Source organism: Lynx rufus, unplaced genomic scaffold, assembly GCF_022079265.1.
Source record: "Lynx rufus isolate CCGP_SWC_20201006 ecotype Redwood Valley unplaced genomic scaffold, mLynRuf1.p SCAF_5, whole genome shotgun sequence".
Classification (NCBI taxonomy): domain Eukaryota; kingdom Metazoa; phylum Chordata; class Mammalia; order Carnivora; family Felidae; genus Lynx; species Lynx rufus.
The window spans coordinates 90,616,777-90,636,100 of NW_025814867.1; the positions used below are offsets into that span (position 1 = coordinate 90,616,777).

At 37.8% G+C, this 19,324-nt stretch overlaps 1 protein-coding gene and 1 pseudogene across 3 annotated transcripts in view; both read left to right on the forward strand.

Annotated features, from left to right (window-relative positions):
• HSPBAP1 (HSPB1 associated protein 1) overlaps positions 1-19,324 on the forward strand; it is a 59,801-nt gene that overhangs the window by 16,223 nt on the left and 24,254 nt on the right. For all 3 annotated transcript variants that reach the window (XM_047098881.1, XM_047098879.1, XM_047098880.1), the window contains exons 2-3: positions 968-1,153; positions 8,724-8,905. In XM_047098881.1, the coding sequence (XP_046954837.1) occupies positions 968-1,153; positions 8,724-8,905 (368 nt within the window). The remainder of the gene's footprint in view (positions 1-967; positions 1,154-8,723; positions 8,906-19,324) is intronic.
• On the forward strand, positions 8,079-8,168 carry LOC124527405 (uncharacterized; annotated as a pseudogene).

Sequence of the window (19,324 nt, forward strand, 5' to 3'; positions counted from 1 at the left end):
GGGTTTAGCTGATTGTTCTAGAGAATCAAATATATGCTTATGATTTTATATATAAAGAATCAGAGTACGAAGCACTTTTTAACTTTCCCATACAACTTTCATCTTAAGATGTCTTTAAGGAGAAACTTTCTTGTTCTTTTATTTAACAAATACTTATCATTACCATCCTCTCCAGGATTAATAGTCTATGATTCTGTGAAATTTATTGAAGTACTCAGTAAGTTACAGTATTCGTTTGTACATATCCCTTATACTGTTTATAGATGCAGTTGAAGTCAAGGACTAACACTGATACCCATCCCAGTACATCTTTTACGTTTAAAAAAAAAATGTTTAAGCTGATTTATTTATTTTGAGAGAGAGAACACAAGCAGGTGGGGGGCAGAGAGGAGAGACAGAATCCCAAGCAGGCTCCATGCCATCAGTGCAGAGCCTGAACTCATGAACCTTGAGATCATGACCTGAGCCGAGATCAAGAGTCAGATGCTTAACCGACTGAGCCACCCAGGTGCCCCTGTCTTTTTAAATCTTGAAATGAAAATAATCCCCCTCACCCCGTTGACTGATTCAGTAGTCTTTTCGGGTAAACACATGGTAAGGCAAGTAGAATTCTTGCTGGCTCCAGCACCCCTAGTTGATCCAGCATAGTTCCCATCAGTGTCTCATACCGTTTTCAAAAAATGATGGCGTTTTAAAGTTTAAATGTAATTGAAAAGCCTTTTTTAAAAACATTTTTGACATTGAAAATTGTACATATTTTCCAATGTTCAAAATTTAATATGAGAAAAATAAGAATTATGGTTTTTGAGGTCAAATATTTATGTAAATTGTAATAAATGAAGTGTAAAATGTATAATTACATAGAAAGATTTACCATAATAGAAATGATATTAGCTATTATTTCTTTGTATTATATGAAATAACTTTATAGTTATCTCCCTGTCGCTCTATTTATTTTTCTCCCTAGGTGAACATATCAAACCTTTTACACCAGAGAAAGCAAAAGAAATTATAATGTCTTTACAACAACCTGCAATCTTCTGTAACATGGCTGTTGATTGGCCAGCACAACACTGGACTGCTGAACACCTTTCTGAGGTCCTTCATGGCAAGCAGATACGATTCAGGATGGGAATGAAAAGAACAGATACAGGTAGGACTATGAGTAATCGTAATAATAATGCCTCTTCAATAGCATTCCCGTATTCATAGCAGTGGTTTCCTTATCTCTAGAGAATCCTTTATTTCAAATCCTGTTTTTGACTATTGCAGATAGGAAGGTTTTATTGGAAGTTTTAGATGGACAGTTTGTGTTAAGGTTTTTTTTAGACTAAACAACCTATAGTTGATAACCTTATATAAAATGCTCATTGAATGTGGTAGACGCTTAAGATTTGTTAATGTGCTATTCTTTATGTTCCCCTGTGACTGAAAAAGATTAATACTAATCTAATAGTCTCTTTTACTTTTGACTCACGTAGAATGTGCCCTTTCATTTGTGGCTTCAGGCTCTATATTTATAGTGCTTACTCTTGGTTGTAATTGTATCTCTCTGCTTTATCAGCTGTCTGACCTCTGTGGCACTGCATAAATGTGAGAAGTATGTAAAGCTGGGGTTTTTTTTCATCCTCTTAAACAGATTTTGCCAGCTCCTCCTTCTTCCCTCAAGACTTGTAACATTTCGATATTTTGCCTTATAGTCAGATAAAGCAGTTACTGTGAACTCTAAAAATTAATTTAAAGGAAAGAAACAGCGCTGTTTTTAATCTAAAGGAACCCATGACCATTGTCTGGCTTCAGAATGTGTTTAACTTCTATTTCAATATGGGCAAGTTTGCTAGTCTAGAATTTCACAGTGTTTGAAGCATTGCTGTGAAGTGGCTCTATGAATATCTACTAATAACTCAGAGGGAACTAGAAAATTACCCAATTTCCCTTCTAGCTTCTCCAAGCTTCCTTCTCTCATGCTGACCTTCTAGCGTATCTCCCAAGAGCTATGTGGTTTTTGGTGTCTAGAACACTCTCATCCTCATGGCAGGTAGAGCAGGCTTAATACCTCAAACTCTTTGGCATCTCATTCTAATCATAGATCAACATGTTTACTGTATTTTAAAATTAAATGCTAGACCAGCACAAGGCACATAAAAATTCATCTTGTACTTTTTCTTTCTTGATTTTAGGCAAATAAATCTCTCCAGTGAAGTGTCTTTTAGACAATAATTAGGAGATAAATAAGAATTGTAATTTTTTCACACTGTGGTTAGGCTCTAACTATAATACTACCATTAATTGCTAACAGTTATTGAGAGCTATTGTGTCAGGCAGTGTTCTGAGTGCTTTATACATATTAATTCTCTTAACCTTCTTCAAACCCTCTTAGAATGGTACTATTATAAACCTATTTTATAGATGAGGCACAGTGATTTGACATTTTCAAGCTACACTTAAGCATAAAAGAAAAAGAAAGTAGAAAGTCTCTGCAGTTGTGAGCAACTGCTCTGAGTTTTTACTGATGATAATTTTTTAAAGTTTATATGCAATTCACATAATATAAAATTTATCATTTAAAAATATACAATTCAGTGGTTTTAGCATATGCGTCGTGTAGTACAACCATCACCACTGTCTAATTCCAGAACATTTCATCACCCCATGACCCCATAAGGAAGCCCAGTATCTGTTAAACAGTCACTCTCCACTCCCCATTTTACCCTCAGGTTTTGGCAACCACTAGTCTGCTTTCTGTTTGTTGTTGTTGTTTTAATTTTTTAATGTTTATTTTTGAGAGAGAGAGAGACAGGCAGAGTGTGAGCGGGGTAGGGGCAGAGAGAGAGGGAGACACAGAATCGGAAGCAGGCTCCAGGCTCTGAGCTGTCAGCACAAAACCCCATGTGGTGCTCAAACTCGTGAGCCATGAGATCATGACCTGAGCCTTAACTTACTGAGCCACCCAGGCACTCCTGTTTTCTGTTTTTATAGATTTGCTTATTTGGGACATTTCATATAAATGGACTCATTCAGTATGTGGCCTTTTGTGTCTGGCTTCTTTCACGTAGCATGTTTTCCAGATTCATCCATGTCGTAGCATATATCTGTACTTCACTTATTTTTATTGCTGAAATTTATTTATCCTGATCATATGTATATACCACATTATATTTATCCACTCATCAGTTAATGGACATTTGTGTTGTTTCCACTTTTTGACTATTATGGATAATGCTACTTTGAACATTTACGTACACATTTTTATGTGGGTATGTGTTTTCATTTCTCTTGGGATTATACCTAGAAGTAGAATTGCTGAGTCATGTGGTAATCTGTGTTTAACCTTTTGGGGAACTGAACCATGTCTTGAGCAGTTTCTCTTGATGTTAAATATGACTTTTAAGTTTTATTTATTTATTTTGAGAGAGAGAGAGAGAGAGAGCGAGCACGCGAGTGAACAGTGGGGAGCAGAGAGAGAGGGAGAGAGGGAGAGAGGGAGAGAGGGAGAGAGGGAGAGAGAGAGAGAGAGAGAGAGAGAGAGAGAGAGAGAGAATCCCAAGCAGACTCTGAGCCCGACTTGGGGCTCAAACCCACAAACCATGAGATCATGACCTGAGTCGAAACCAAGAGTGGGATGCTTAACCAGCTGAGCTACCCAGGTACCCCTAAATGTGACTTTTAAATGGCTACCAAGGGGTGCCTGGGTGGCTCAGCTGGTTAAGTGTCCAACTGCAGCTCAGGTAATGATGTTACAAGCATTGATAACTTTGTTTCCTTCCTATTGAATATGTATTTTTTTTCCCTTTTAGTTGCAGGTATGGCATTCATTTATTTATTTAGAGAACCATTTTTTTAAATTTAAATTTTAGTTAACATACAGTGCAATATTGGTTTCAGGAATAGAATTCAGTGATTCATCACTTACATACAACACCCAGTGCTCATCACAAGTGCCCTCCTTGGTACCCATCACTCATCTAGCTCCTCTCCCACCCACCTCCCTCCATCAACCCATAGTTTGATCTGTGTTGTTAAGAGTCTTTTGTGGCTTGTTGAATATATTTCGTATTTTTGTTTTAGGTCTTGGTTTGAGTTTTTCTAGAATGCTTGAGGTAATAGTAATTATACTTTGAATTATATGTATATCTTTGTTCATTTTAGGAAGCAGACAATGATATCTCGTAGGTCTTTGAAAACATTCTGGATCAAACTCATTTGCCAACATACATGCTCAGTGGCGATACTATACCTCAACTGGCAGTAATTTGGCAAAACATCTGTAGAAAGAACCCTAAACAGGTGGGGGTGCAATGATGATCAAAAGTCCTTCCCAGTACCTGTATTCCATGCAGTGTTTGTTGCTTATAAAATGATGAAGTCTAACAAAATGGAGACATACTTGTTCCTCTGCTCTGCAAAAAATATTTTAGGACTCCCTTTTATGAGAGTTAAAAGCAAACTCAACTTACACACTACTTCCAAATCCTGAGCTCGGTCAAGCTGCGTCTTACCTAACGCTTTGACAGTTAAGTGGGATGAAAATTGCAGCTGCCTAGGCTACTTCAACATGAAATGAAAGAACAATAATAATAAAGTTGGAAAGGAATAATTGCATTGCAAAAAAATAAACTAAGAAAAACAGCTGTGCTACCCAGAAAGAAATTGTCATAACAGAATGAAAACAGTACCTTTGGTGCTGCTACTTCCTGGAAGGAAAATATCAAAAGAATTCTATTTTGAAATCACTATGTAAGTGAAAAAGTCTGTCATTTCCATTCATCCCATTCATAGTAATTTTCTCCTGACAGTAACAGTTCTCACATGTAATTTTTTCACTTTTGGATTTTTATTTTTTAAAGTACAGTTTGCTGTGACAGAACAAAGTCCCCTGATAAGGCTGCGACGCAGACATGGCTATGAAAACTGGCCTTAACTCTGAAGTGCTGCTCTGTACCCCCAGGGGCAGATGTCTCAAGTAATGGTTTTAGTATTCAGTTCGATCGGTTGGATTAGTTTTATGAAGTGAAAATTCATAAGACAGTGTAATGTCTTTAGGCTTCCATTGGAGCTTACTGAAATGATTATAAAATTACTCCTGTTTCCAAGCACCATGCAGCTTTCTTGCCACATGGGTTTTTGTTTGTTAAGAAACTCTGTGTGTTTCTGGGGCGCCTGGGTGGCGCAGTCGGTTAAGCGTCCGACTTCAGCCAGGTCACCATCTCGCGGTCCGGGAGTTCGAGCCCCGCGTCAGGCTCTGGGCTGATGGCTCAGAGCCTGGAGCCTGTTTCCGATTCTGTGTCTCCCTCTCTCTCTGCCCCTTCCCCGTTCATGCTCCGTCTCTCTCTGTCCCAAAAATAAATAAACGTTGAAAAAAAAAAATTTTTTTTTAAATAATAATAAAAAAAAAAAGAAACTCTGTGTGTACCTATGTTGTTGGGGTAAATTCTTTTTTTTTAAGTTGGACAATTTTTTAAATATTTATTTATTTTAAATTTTTTAATTTTTTAATTTACATCCAAGTTAGTTAGCATATAGTGCAACAATGATTTCAGGAGTAGAATCCAGCGATTCATCACCTACATATAACACCCAGTGCTCATCCCAACCAAGTGTCCTCCTTAATGCCCCTTGCTCATTTAGCCCATCCCCCCACCCACACCCCCTCCAGCAACCCTCAGTCTGTTCTCTATATTTAAGAGTCTCTTACGTTTTGTCCCCCTCCCTGTTTTTATGTTATTTTTGCTTCCCTTCTCTTATGTTCATCTGTTTTATATCTTAAATTCCACATGAGTAAAGTCCTATGATATTTGTCCTTTTCTGACTAATTTTGCTTAGCATAATACCCTTTAGTTCATCCACATAGTTGCAAATGGCAAGATTTCATTCTTTTTGATTGCCAAGTAATACTCTATTGTGTATATATACCACATCTTCTTTATCCATTCATCTATCAATGGGTATTTGGGCTCTTTGCATACTTTGGCTATTGTCAATAGTGCTGTTATAAACCTTGGGGGTGCATGTGCCCCTTTGAAATAGCACACCTGTATCCCTTGGATAAATACCTAGTAGTGCACTTGCTGGGTCATAGAGCGGTTGTATTTTTAACTTTCTGAGGAACCTCCAGACTGTTTTCCAGAGTTGCACCAGTTTGTATTCCCACCAGCAGTGCAAAAGAAATCCTCTTTCTCCGCATCATCGCCAACATCTGTTGTTGCCTGAGTTGTTAATGTTAGCCATTCTGACAGGTGTAAGGTGGTATCTCATTGTGGTTTTGATTTGTATTTCTCTGATGATGGGTGATGTTGAGCATTTTTTCATGTGTCGGTTGGCCATCTGGATGTCTTCTTTGGAAAAGTGTCTATTCATGTCTTTTGCCCATTCACTGGATTTTTTGTGTTTTGTGTGTTGAGTTTGAAAAGTTTTTTATAGATTTTGGATACTAACCCTTTACCTGGTATGTCATTTGCAAATATCTTCTCCAATTTTTTTTTTTTTTACTGTTTATTTTTTGAGAGAGTGAGAGAACTGGGGAGGGGCAGAGAGAGAGGGAGACAGAGGATTCGAAGCAGGCTCTGTGCTGTTAGTGCAAAGCCTGGTGTGGAGATTGAACCCACGAACTGTGAGATCATGACCTGAGCCAAAGTCAGACGCTTAACCAACTGAGCCACCCGGGTGCCCCTGGGGTAAATTCTTAATGATGATGTTCATAATATTGTGGAGACACATATATATATATATATATATACACACACACACACACACACACACACATATACATACACACACACACATATACATACACACACACACACACACACACATATACACACACACATACACTGATGGGTTACTGTTCTACGTCCTTCTTAAAACTTGTCAAATTTTAAAAGTTCTTAAATATGCAGATTTTAATCTTTTAGATAAATGTACTTTTGTAAAGTTTTCCTACTTCTCAAAGTCAGGTGACAAGTTGATGAAGTAGACCTAGGATGCCTCCTTGACACCCCCTCCCCTCTATTCTTTGCCATTCTAAGGTTATAGGAAAAAGAGAGGTGGAGGAGAGAAAGATGGTCAAGATAATCCTAAGTAGTTCAGGGAGAAATGGAGGGAAAAGTTAAAGGTGTTGAAAGAAGAGTTTGAATGCCCTTCTCCTCTTACTACTAATTTGACTAACTTTTGAAGGGCCCCAAGTAAATATAAGAATCAGAATTAGTGCCTGTTACTGAGAATCTACTTTGTTTCAGACATTGTGGTAACTGATTTACACATAGTAGATCTATATCTCTTGAAAGGATTTCATGCTGATCATAATCAGGTTTCTTGAATATTAACTTCCCAACACGCATTTGAAATATTCTGCTTGTTGGGGCACATGGGTGGCTCAGTCGGTTAAACCTCCGACTCTTGATTTTGGCTAAGGTCATGATCTCAGTTCGTGGGTTCAAGCCCCATGTGGGGCTCTGTGCCGACAGCATGGAGCCTGCTTAAGATTCTGTCTCTCCCTCTCTCTGCCCCTCACCTGCTCATGCTGACTTGAGTGCTCGCTCTCAAAATAAATAACAAATAACACTTTAAAAAAATGTTCTGCTTGTTACAAAAAAAATTCATTTTTCACTATTTAGAAGAATAGTTCTTGTATAAATGAGTCCAACATCCATAAATGGACAGACAATTGTCTTCTCTCTAAGGTTTCCTCACCAACTCTCTTCTCTGGGTCTTTGCTTTTTCCTATGTGACTATGACACAAAATTGGCATTTAATTATGTCATGCCCCAAATTTCCTATTATTCTGGTTAAAGCTTTATATTTGTCTGAATATATTATCAACTCAAGAGTATTACCTATCTCTTTTATGCAAGCCTGAGCACAGTGCTAATTACAAATTAGGAACTTAATAAATGATTCTGAAATAAATGAGTTAATGAATAAATGAACAGACATTAAATCTGCCATTGGCCACTTAATAATTCTGAGGAGCTATGTATAAAGTCAGAAAATTTTCAAAAGACTGTTTTTTGTTATTGCCTTTTTTCCTTTTTAATCTGAGGAAGTAGTTCTCAAACTTTTTGGCTTCAGGACCCTTTGCCAACTCCCTTTGTTGAGTTCTCCAGTGCAGAGAAGATTGGCATGACTCCTGCACAAGGATGATGCAACTTCACGAAGCATTCCATATCTTTTGTAATATTTGGAAAAACAATAAATGCCATACCTTTAAAATAAATTATTGAGTTCCCCAATGAGCTTTTGCCAATGTGGATTATATCTAGTGATGCTTACCATATTATAAATTAAAACTGAGACGTTTTAAAAATACAAAAACATAAACACGTATTCCACTAGCTATCTCTGTAGTGACATCGACTAAGCTTCTAGAAAACTCCACCATACACTTGTGAGAGAATGAGAATGAAAAATGTCAGAGTATTATTGTGAAAATAGTTTAGACCTCACAGACCCCTGAAAAGGTCTTGGAAAATTAATAATCTAAAGTATACCACTGGATTACTAAATCAGGCTATACTAAGTGTAGTCTTTAAAAATCTTAACATTAAAATCTTGTTTTTCACCTTTATGTTAAACCATGATATTGTGAGTACTGTAAATGGTTCTAATTATATCACAAGCACAAAATTAATTTTTAATTGTTTCATACTGTCTTCATTTTAAAAAAGCAACAATATTTGGAAACAGTGTTCAGTATACATTTAATGTTGGGCTCTCTTACATTGCAGTTCCTCAGTTTGAAACTACATGTGGTTATGTAGAAGCTACACTTGAAGAGTTTCTGACCTGGAACTGTGACCAGTCTCCTCTTTCCGGACCTTTTAGAGATTATGATCATTCCAAATTCTGGGCTTATGCTGACTATAAATATTTTGTCAGCCTATTTGATGACAAGACAGATATTTTCGAGGTAAGTCAATACATTCCTTTCAATCATTGTAATAATTTACTCTTGTGAAAAGATCACAAATTAGAATCTCTCTGGTACTTTTTTCCTTCACTGTCTTTTTCTCTCAAAAGTAGTCACTGTGAGTCTTAAGCATTTTATCCACTCAGGCTAAAAGATTTGCTCAGGAAAAGTATAATGTTTGGCTCCCACGGATGAGCAGCCTTGTCACTATTTTCCTACTCGCCGGACTTCTCACACACCCTCTCATTTGCCTTTAAACAGTGCCTGAGTTGGTTTGGAGTATATAGAAGCCTAGATTGTGTATAGAACTTCATTTCCTCCTGACCTACATAGACGTTTTTATTCTGTTAGCGAGGCAGATGGAAGTACAGCACCGATTATTACATGAAGAAGCGTTGCTGAAATCCTGGAAGCATTCCAGGCTGCTGCTGCCACCATCCTGGCCTGCTGGGGGGTGGGGGGGGGCTTAGTCAGGTTTATGGCCTGAGGCAGAGTGCTCCTGCTATTTGAGTGCAGAAGTCCTGCAGAAGCATGGCAGTGCTTGCGGAAGTTAAGAATGTGGAAATTCTTTGTCAGGTGTTGACATAACTGACAGCAGAGTTTGCAGACTACCATATCCTCTTTTAAATGATTTCTACCTCCAACTGCTAGCTTATTTTGTGGGGTAATTTCGCAAATTCTCTGTTCTGGTTTCTGTGTTTTTCTTAGGCATGAGGCAGGATTGGGAGTAGTTCCAGGAAGCTGCTTGGATGACTCTGCCTTGCCCACAATCAGGTCAGGGCTCCAGAGTCCTTTATCCTGCCACTAGTCCTTTATCCAGAGAGGTATTTTGCCATCACTGCAGGCTGTCATAACCCCCCTCTGCCCCCACCCAACTCCTTGGACTCCTCTCTTCCTGACCATCACCATCAGGACTTGCCTCTCAAATAGGCTGATAGTCCTTAGACTCTTCTTTTTTTTTTTTTCTTTTCTTTTTTTTAGTTTGTATTTAAATTCAAGTGTAGTTAATATACGGTGTAATATTTGTTTCAGGTGTACAATATAGTGATTCAGCACTTCCATACATCATCCAGTGCTCATCATGACAAGTGCACTCCTTATCCCCATCACGTGTTAGTTTTCCATTCAGCTTATATGTTTCTTTTTCACTTTGAGTCAAGGTGTAGATGCTGGGGTTTACATAGTTAAAGCTAAAGTTTTTTTTAAAGTGCTTACTTAAATTTTGCTTTTTATAAAAAAAGGAAAACTATCACTTGTCTCATAATTGTTAGTTGAGGATATATTTTTATTCTCATTACTATGAAAGAAATGCATCAGCTTTGAAAATATTCAGTAGATACTTTCTGAATCCTAAGTCTATCCCAAATCTACTATTTATTCATTTTTAAATGATAATTTTGAGGTAATTTTTTTCCTTATAGAATTATCTGTGATCACTTTATGGATCTTTAACCCTGGAACATTTAGATATTGTAGTTAACTTTTAGAGTCTTTTATTATATTTCTTGTACTCTCACCCACCCTGTAGATTAGACTACTACTTTTTGCTCCATATTTCAGGTAAAACACTGTGTAATGGCAGTATTTATCAAGTACTTCTTGTACCTGGTGTTTTTCTAAGTGCTTTACATTTGTAACCATCACAGTAACCCTATGATATAATAATTATCCCTGTTTTAAGAAAAAAAGAGGCACAAAAATTCAACCTTTTCTGAAATTCTACAGCTAAAAAAAGAGTAACCCAAGCAGTTTGTCCTCCAAGCTTTAACTGTTGCAGTGTATGCATACACAGGGTCTGAATACACTTAGTTCTTAAGGACCCTGTAGACAGGGGTAAGGACTTCTGTTCTGCTGAGTCTGGGCTCACTCTGCCTTGCGTGAATCTCTCATCTGACCCCATCAATTGTTCTACCTCAGCCCAGGCATGACAGCACTGGGCAGACATGTGTCTTGTCCATTAAGTGTGGATATAAAAGGCCTTTTGGTTGTATGCTGGAATTCTAATTGAGCCCTTATAGTATAAAACCTGATGTTTTTAGTTCAGTGAGTTTTTGTCAGCTCCCATTATGGGGATTAATTCTCTGGATCAAAATAGGCAAATCTGCTATGAACAACCAAGTTCATAATGATTATATCATTTTTTATCTCAGAAATTTTTGAACACCAGGTCTTCTTACATCCCAGGTACCTAAGTTGTTTTCCTTTTACCACTCTAATTCATTCAGTCACTGAGTCTTACAACTTACTATTTCAAGTTTTCTTCCATCTGTCATAAAATGGTGGGTAGTTAAACATTAAAATGGGTAAATTTAGGGGTGCCTGGGTGGCTCAGTCGGTTAAGTGTCCGACTTTGGCTCAGGTCATGATCACACAGCTTGTGAGTTCAAGCCCCGTGTCGGGCTCTGTGCTGACAGCTCAGAGCCTGGAGCCTATTTCAGATTCTGTGTCTCCCTTTCTCTCTCTGCCGCAACCCCCCCCCCCCGCCCCCGCTTGTGCTCTGTCTCTCTCTTTCTCTCCTGAAAAGAAACAAACGTTAAAAAAAAAAATTTTATGGGTAAGTTTTAAAAATCTTTATTAATTCACTTAAAATAATTATATGAGAATATAATAACATTTTTATAAAAATAACTATATTCAAGAGACACCTGGGTGGCTTAGTCAGTTACGCGTCCAAACTCTTGATCTCTGCTCAGATCATGTCCTCATGGTTCATAGGATTCAGCCCTATGTTGGGCTCTGCACTGACAGCATGGAGCCTGCTTGGGATTCTCTCTCTCCCTCTCTTTCTGCCCCTTCCCCCTCCTGCTCTCTCTCTCTCTCTCTCTCTCTCTCTCAAAATAAACTTAAAAAAAAAAAAGAAAATAACTATATTCAGTAATTTTTTAAATGTTATAAGAAGAGTGGTATTGTGGCACCTGGGTAGTTTATAAAGTCGGTGGAGCGTCCAATTCTTGATTTTGGCTCAGGTAATCATCTCATGGTTCTTGGAATTGAGTACCCCTGTGCTGAGCTCGGTGCTGACAGTATGAAGCCTGCTTGGGATTCTCTTTCTCCATCTCTCTCTTTGCCAGTCCCCTGCATGTGTGCACACACACTCTCTCTCTCTCAAAATAAATAAACTTAAAAAAAAAAAAAACTCTCAACCTCATTTGTTTCATGATAACAGTTTCTAAAAATGATTTTCATTCTGTTCAGATATTTTCTAATTTCCCTTTTGATGTATTGTTTGACTTATGGATTATTTAAAAGTGTAATGTTTAGTTTCTAAATATTTGAGGATTATCTTTCTGTTGTTGATTTCTAATTTAAATCCATTTTGGTCAGAGAACATATTTGGTGTGAGTTTAGTCCTTTGAAATTTACTTTTTACTGCCCATAATATAGTCATTCTTGACTAATGTTCCAGGTGCACTTGAAAATAATGTGTATTCTGCTATTAATGTGTTTTATAAATATCAATTGTATCACATTGATTGTTTAAGTCTCCTGTGTGCTTACTGATTTTCTATACACTTATTCTGCCCATTATATGGAGAGAGGTATGGAAATTCTCAACTATGGTTGTGTATATGTTTGTTTTTCAGTTTAGGTTGGTCAGTTTTTGCATCATGTATTCTGAAACTGTTATTAGGTTCATATGCATTTAGAATTACTATGTCCTCTTTAATGGATTGATCTTTTATTATCATGAAATGATCCTCTTTCTCCTGGGTTTTTCCTTGATCTGAAGTCTACTTTGCTTGGTTTGCTTTTGGATAGTGTTAGCATGAAAAAGGAATACTTACTATATGATTCCATTTTTATAAAATTGTAGCACTTGCAAATAAATTTATAGTGATCGAAAAAAATCAAGAACAAGGGAGTAGAGATAGATGGGTTACTAAAGGTCACAGGGAAACTTGTCAAAATATTTGTCATCTTGATTGTAGCAGTGGTTTCTCAATATGTACATATATGTAAAAACTCCTCAGATTGTACACTTGAAATATATGCTGTTTATTATGCAGCAATTATACCTCAATAAAGTTGTCTTAAAAACAAAAGAATATAGTGCTGGTAGTACATTTTGGTTCCACTGTTTGACACCAGCAGTTTTATTCACCATTTTTTTGTGTGTGTGCTGTCAATGCAAATGTCAACACAGTGAAATAAGCAAATAACATCTTAAAAGTATTATGAGCATAATTTCAACCTCAAAAATCCTTTGAAATAGTCTCAGTGACTTCCAAGGGGTGTGTGGACCACCTTAAGAACTTCTGATTTACAATATTACTTCTGGTATTATTCTTCATTCCTCCACTTCTGACTTCTCGTCTCATCGATTCTAAAGCAATTTCTCCTGAAAATACATTCCAAGTCATGCTCCAGATTAAATATAGAAATATATTAATCATGTTCACAAACATTTTATGACTTAAAATTGTGTAAGGATAGCATTTAAGACCCTCTAGTGTGACTGATATGACCTGTCTCCTATGCATATGTCCCTGTTGTCTCCTCATTGAGTGCTGGACCACTGTGTTCTGTGTCATTTTCTGACCTCTGCTTATTCTCTTCTCAGTTTCTGCCTATTAAACTTCTACTTTTTAGGGCCTGGCTCAGATTCAGTCTTGGCTATGAAGCCTCTCAACCACTGTACCTACAGCCATCCATCCCTTGCCTTCATTCCTATATATTTTATTTGGATTGTTATTTATATGACATAGAATGTTTGTGTCTTGTTCCTCTAACAATATCAGCTCTTTGGGAGCAGGGACTATGTATGTTCTATAACTTTTTATTCCCCCAAACTGGTAATATAGTGCTGCATATGTAATAGGTATTTGAATGATTACAGAAGACTATTTTTTTTTCCTACTCTAACCATTTCTTGTTTTGATTGTTCTTTGGTTTTAGCATCTTTCAGGGGATGTTTTAATTTATACCCCTAGTTTCACCTTTGTCAAATTTTCTGTGGCTTCTAATCAATTGTAGCATTTGTCAATCTTGATGAGAAATTCTTAGCTCTCTTCAGCCTTCTAGTTTTATAAGTTTTTACTCATAGATTCTGAAGTTTCCATCTATTAACCCTTTTTTTCCCCACAAATTAAAATTATCCACTGATAAATATATAATACATACACTGATAAATGCACTGGTAAATATACTGATATGATTGGAAAATATCCTATAGCTTTAAAGTGGCCAACAATTACGATTTTGACACTTAAGTGACTTTCATGTATGGCAAATGAAATTAGCCCCGCTATTTTTTAGTTATATATCATGTCATTAAGTAATCTAAGTAAAACTTTATTTGGAATATTTTTTTCTCTACTTCTTAAGAAAGATAGGGAATTTGTGACATTACCGCATAAAATTTCTTTCTCTCTCACTTATTAGGTAAGAATGACAGGTGTTACCTTTTGTAATTATCAGTAAGTATCATCATAATTGAAGCTATTAAGAATCAACATACGGGGTGCCTGGGTGGCTCAGTTGAGTTGCCCACTCTTTTTTTTTTTTCTTTAACATTTTATTTATTTTTGAGAGACAGAACGTGAGTGAGGGAGAGGCAGAGAGCGAGGGAGACACAGAATCCGGAGCAGGCTCAAGGCTCTGAGCTGTCAGCACAGAGCCCGACATGGGGCTCAAACCCACAAACCGTGAGATTGTGGCCTGAACTGAAGTTGGATGCTTAACCAACTGAACCACCCAGCCACCTGAAGTGGCCCACTCTTGATTTCAGCTCAGGTTGAGATCCCAGGGTCTTGGGATCAAGCCCTGAATCGGGCTCTGTGCTAAGTGTGGAGCCTACTTAAGATTCTCTCTCTCTCCCTCTGCCCTCTCCCCTGTTTGTGCTCTCTTTCTCTCTCTTTCTCTAAAAAACAAACAAAAAACATATAGCGAAAGGATTTTGCCCCGAGAAGTTTTCCCAAATAGACTCCATTTTATGTTGTGTTTCAGATTGGCTGCTGCTGAGGGTCAGGAGCCATGTGAAGTCACCAGGACACAGAATCCCAAAGTGCAATACATGGAAAATTAGTTCCAACCTGTCTTGGACTTTGTAACATAGAGTAGGTTGAAATATAGCCAGGTGGTTTAGTAATGATTAAAGGGGTTTGATGGCCAGTGATGCTTTCTGATGAGGCAAATTGGAATGTAAGAATTTATCCAAGCCTATCTGTGGGTAGAGTTAACTATCTCTTTTCTGTTTATGTTACCTAAGGTAATTTTCCTAAGGAAAAAAGACCCTTAAGTGCTTGCTAATTTATAATGTCCTTTTAAGGGGCTGTTTAAATTTTAAATTGAAGTATTTATCCTTTGTAAGTTTTATATAGTTTTGATATTTAGTATTGTTTTAGTTTTATTTTTGTTGTTTTGACCAATATTGGACTTCTTTCTTCTTTTCAGGCATAAAACTCTTGTGTAATCAGCTTTTCTATATTCTTGATCTAAGCACAGAGAATTAATAGAATGAGACAACTTTTTATGTCACAGATGGACTCAAGTCAACCATCGCCATGGTATAGGTATAAGAACAAATACTTGGAGGTGTTCTCAGAGCCTAGAGCTTACACCAGCTAGTTGATACTGAATCTGGGCTCTGAGAACACCCCACTCAAAATATACCATCTTTTAGAACAAAACAATTTAGGAATGAATTATCTTTCAGTGATCAGTTTACATAGTAGACTAAAAAAAGCCACTATTCTATACTTTAAGCATCTAATTAGTGTTCTTCAGTTCTTTGGTTAAAACTAAAATTATGGAAGATTTGGTTACTTGTAAAATGGTGTTTGACTCTGTAATAATTATATAACTTGTTAATTGAAACAGGTTTAGGAATTACTCAGGTTCAGCATAAAAATAGATCTAGTTACTGGGGCGCCTGGGTGGCTCAGTCGGTTAAGCGTCCAACTTCAGCTCAAGTCATGATATCTCAGTTTGTGGGTTCGAGCCCTGTATTGGATTTTCTGCTATCAGCATGGAGCCTACTTTAGATCCTCTGTCTGCCCCGACTTGCAGTCTCTCTCAAAATAAATAAACATTAAAAAAAATTAGATCTACTTACCTAGATCAGTAACTCCAGCAATTTTTGAGCATTTGTTGGACTCACTTATATTAGGCATTGGAGATGCCAACTTGAATAAAGTAAAGGACTTGGCTCCCTTGGCACTTAATTTTTTTTTTTTTTTTATCAAAGTGTGTTTATTTATTTTGAGAGGGAGAGAGAGAGAGAGAGAGCGAGCATGAGCAGGGGAGGGGCAGAGAGAGAGAATCCCAGGCAGGCTCTGTGCTGTCAGTGGAGAGCCCGATGTGGGGCTTGAACTCATTAACTGCGAGGTCATGACCTGAGCCAAAATCAAGAGTCAGATGTTTAACCAACTGAAGCACCCAGGCCCCCAAATTTCAACTATCCTTGACCTCTTAATTTATTGTACCATCATGTGGTAGTGATAGAAACTGCGTGTGGCTTTTTTTTTTTTTGAATAATTTATTGATGTTGTTGTTTCAGGTTGATGTCTCCAACTAGATTGTAAAGTTCTCAACACAATAACAGAGATGTTTATGTCTCACATTTTTTTTGAGTCTCCCTCCTTGATTAGCATATCCCATGTTATCAGTCAGTATTTGTTGATTTGAGTAGATGTGGTGTGGCCCTGATTTTCAACTCTCTCAGTATTTGCATTCCTTTTATGATCCTGAAATACAGTGTGTAGATGATACCATTAACTACACATGTAATTAAAAAAAAATTATTAAAGTACCTAACCTATGACATAATGGAGAATTTTAAAGGAAGTAATTTATAATAAAGCAACATATATTTGGTATCTTAATGCTCAGTGACTATGCTAAATGATATAATGAAGTAGTCAAATCAGGTATGTAATTAAGTAGACCATTTCTAAAACCAGTATGCCATCATTTTGAATGGGTACCACATTCCATTTACCCCAGAAACCAAGGCCAACCCCGATGCACACTGTGATCCACAATGTCCCTTTTCTGACATTGCAGACCATGAGGGAGCTTGCTACGTTCTATGTGAGGCTGTCCCAAATGACTATAGTTAGTTGCTGTGTGTTAGAATTGCTTAGATTTGGGCATTGGCCTGGGATGATCAAGGAATACTAGGACCATACCCACCAGATCTATATTTGCCCAAGGAAAAAAATTCCAGAACAAAACAGAATAGTAAGTGTTCAGCCAGTAAAACCCAAAAGTGCCAAAGCTGAGGATACATAAATGCGGAAACTAGATATAAACTCTGCTATGTGCTGTGGACTCTTGTCAGTTGCTGGAGCTATTGAGGTAAATAAGTGGTAAAAAGATAGAAAATAACTGTAAAAAAGTGAGTGGTTATATATTCGTCCTACAGCCCTGGTCCCCTTTTTTCAGGGAGCTCATATTCTGGTGGAGGAGATAGACAAGTTTAACCAGTAATAGCCAGTTGTCCTAAGTGTTATGAAGTAAACAAAATGGGCCCAAATGGGAGAGGGACTTACTTTACATAGGGTAAGTTGGGAAGCTTTCTCCAAGGAGGTGATATGTAAGGTGATTCCTAAAACATGAGAAGCTATGGGGTGCCTGGGTGGCGTCCGACTTCAGCTCAGCTCATGATCTCATAGTTTGTGAGTTTAAGCCCCACTTCAAGCTCTATGCTGACAGCTCAGAGCCTGGAGCCTGCTTTGGACTCTGTCTCCCTCTCTCTCTGCCCCTCCACTGCTCATGCTCTGTCTCTCTGTGTCTCTCAAAAAATAAAATGTTAAAATAAATAAAAGATGAGAGGCTAGCCATGTGAAGGGAGGGTCAGGAGCTTTCTAAGCAGAGTGAGTAGCATATGCAAAACCCTTGAAGAAGGGAAAAATTTACCTTTTTAGGAAAAAAAGAAGGCGATTGTGACTAAAGCCTGGCCAACGAGATGCAGGGGTTTAGAAGGTGTAGGAGAGGTGAGAGGGGCCTGGTCATACAGGCCTACAAATGAGGGCATTTGGAGCTAATTCTAAGTGCAAAGCAAACGAGTGCTGGGGTCTTAACATTTTAAAAAGATAGCTCTTGCTGCAGTAAGGAGAATGGGTCAGAGGCAAAGAGTCAACATTCTTTGAGAGGGAGACCAAAAGAGAGAATGACTAAGTTGTATAAGGGTGGTAGAAGGGTTTAAAGAAGTGACATTTACATTGGGTCCTCCAAGAGAAGTGTGAATTGGGGCGTGGGAGAGCTGTGAGACCAGCTGGAGCAAAGGCAGGGAGATGTGTGGTGCATACTGGGAAAGCCGTAGAGATGGTGTAGCAGGGGTCTCATGCCAGATGTCGCATCCCCTCCACTGTTCTGAAATGCCATTTGCAGGTGATTCTTTTAAATGATTAAAATGCCCCAGCTACTAAAATACAGGGGAATTTAGACAGAAACATGTGACTCAATATGTAATTATTCAAGCCTGACTAGACTAGAAGTCATAATGAATTAATCAGATGCTTGTACCCACCTACAAAGGAAAGGTTCGATTTTGAAGAATTAAGACAAAATTCCATAGAATATTTCCAAGATTTGATATTTAACATTTTGAAATGAAGCTAAATTTAAGTATATTTGTACATACACACATAGAGTCACCACGATGAGACAACAAAAGCACAGACTGATATTGGCGTATATATTGCTGAGCCCAAAGCCATGAGTTTCAGTGCTATTGGTGGCTTAGTTTTTCAAAATGGTGAACAACTCCTAATAAAACTGCAGAAACACAAACTATAATTCTCCCTCGACTTATTTAGTAATTGTGTTTCTCTGGAAAACTCAGTGTATATTAAAACCGTGCCAAAGATCCTTTGGTGACATGTGAAATGGAGTTGGAGTCCTAGTCTCAGAAAACTAAAATCAGGTTTTTTAGCAGCATGAAAATTGTACAAGATACAGAACCTTTCCTTGTGTTGAGCTGTATCCCTGACCTCTATCCATTGAATACCGGTAGCACCCCCTCCCACTTGTTTTGACAAGAATGTCTGTATGTTTTTTAATAATACTGTCAAAAGAGCAGTGATATTCCTTAGTTTCCACATACAAAAATGGGTATAACCGGGGCGTCTGGGTGGCGCAGTCGGTTAAGCGTCCGACTTCAGCCAGGTCACGATCTCGCGGTCCGTGAGTTCAAGCCCCGCGTCAGGCTCTGGGCTGATGGCTCGGAGCCTGGAGCCTGTTTCCGATTCTGTGTCTGCCTCTCTCTCTGCCCCTCCCCCGTTCATGCTCTGTCTCTCTCTGTCCCAAAAATAAATAAACGTTGAAAAAAAAAAAAGTTAAAAAAAAAATGGGTATAACCAACTTCAGTCTCATAAGGATCAAATGAGATGATACACGCAAAATGTTAGTATTGGGGTCTGACCTGTAAGGATTTAATAACCAGGTAGTGATAATTTGTTAGCAAGTGAAAATATG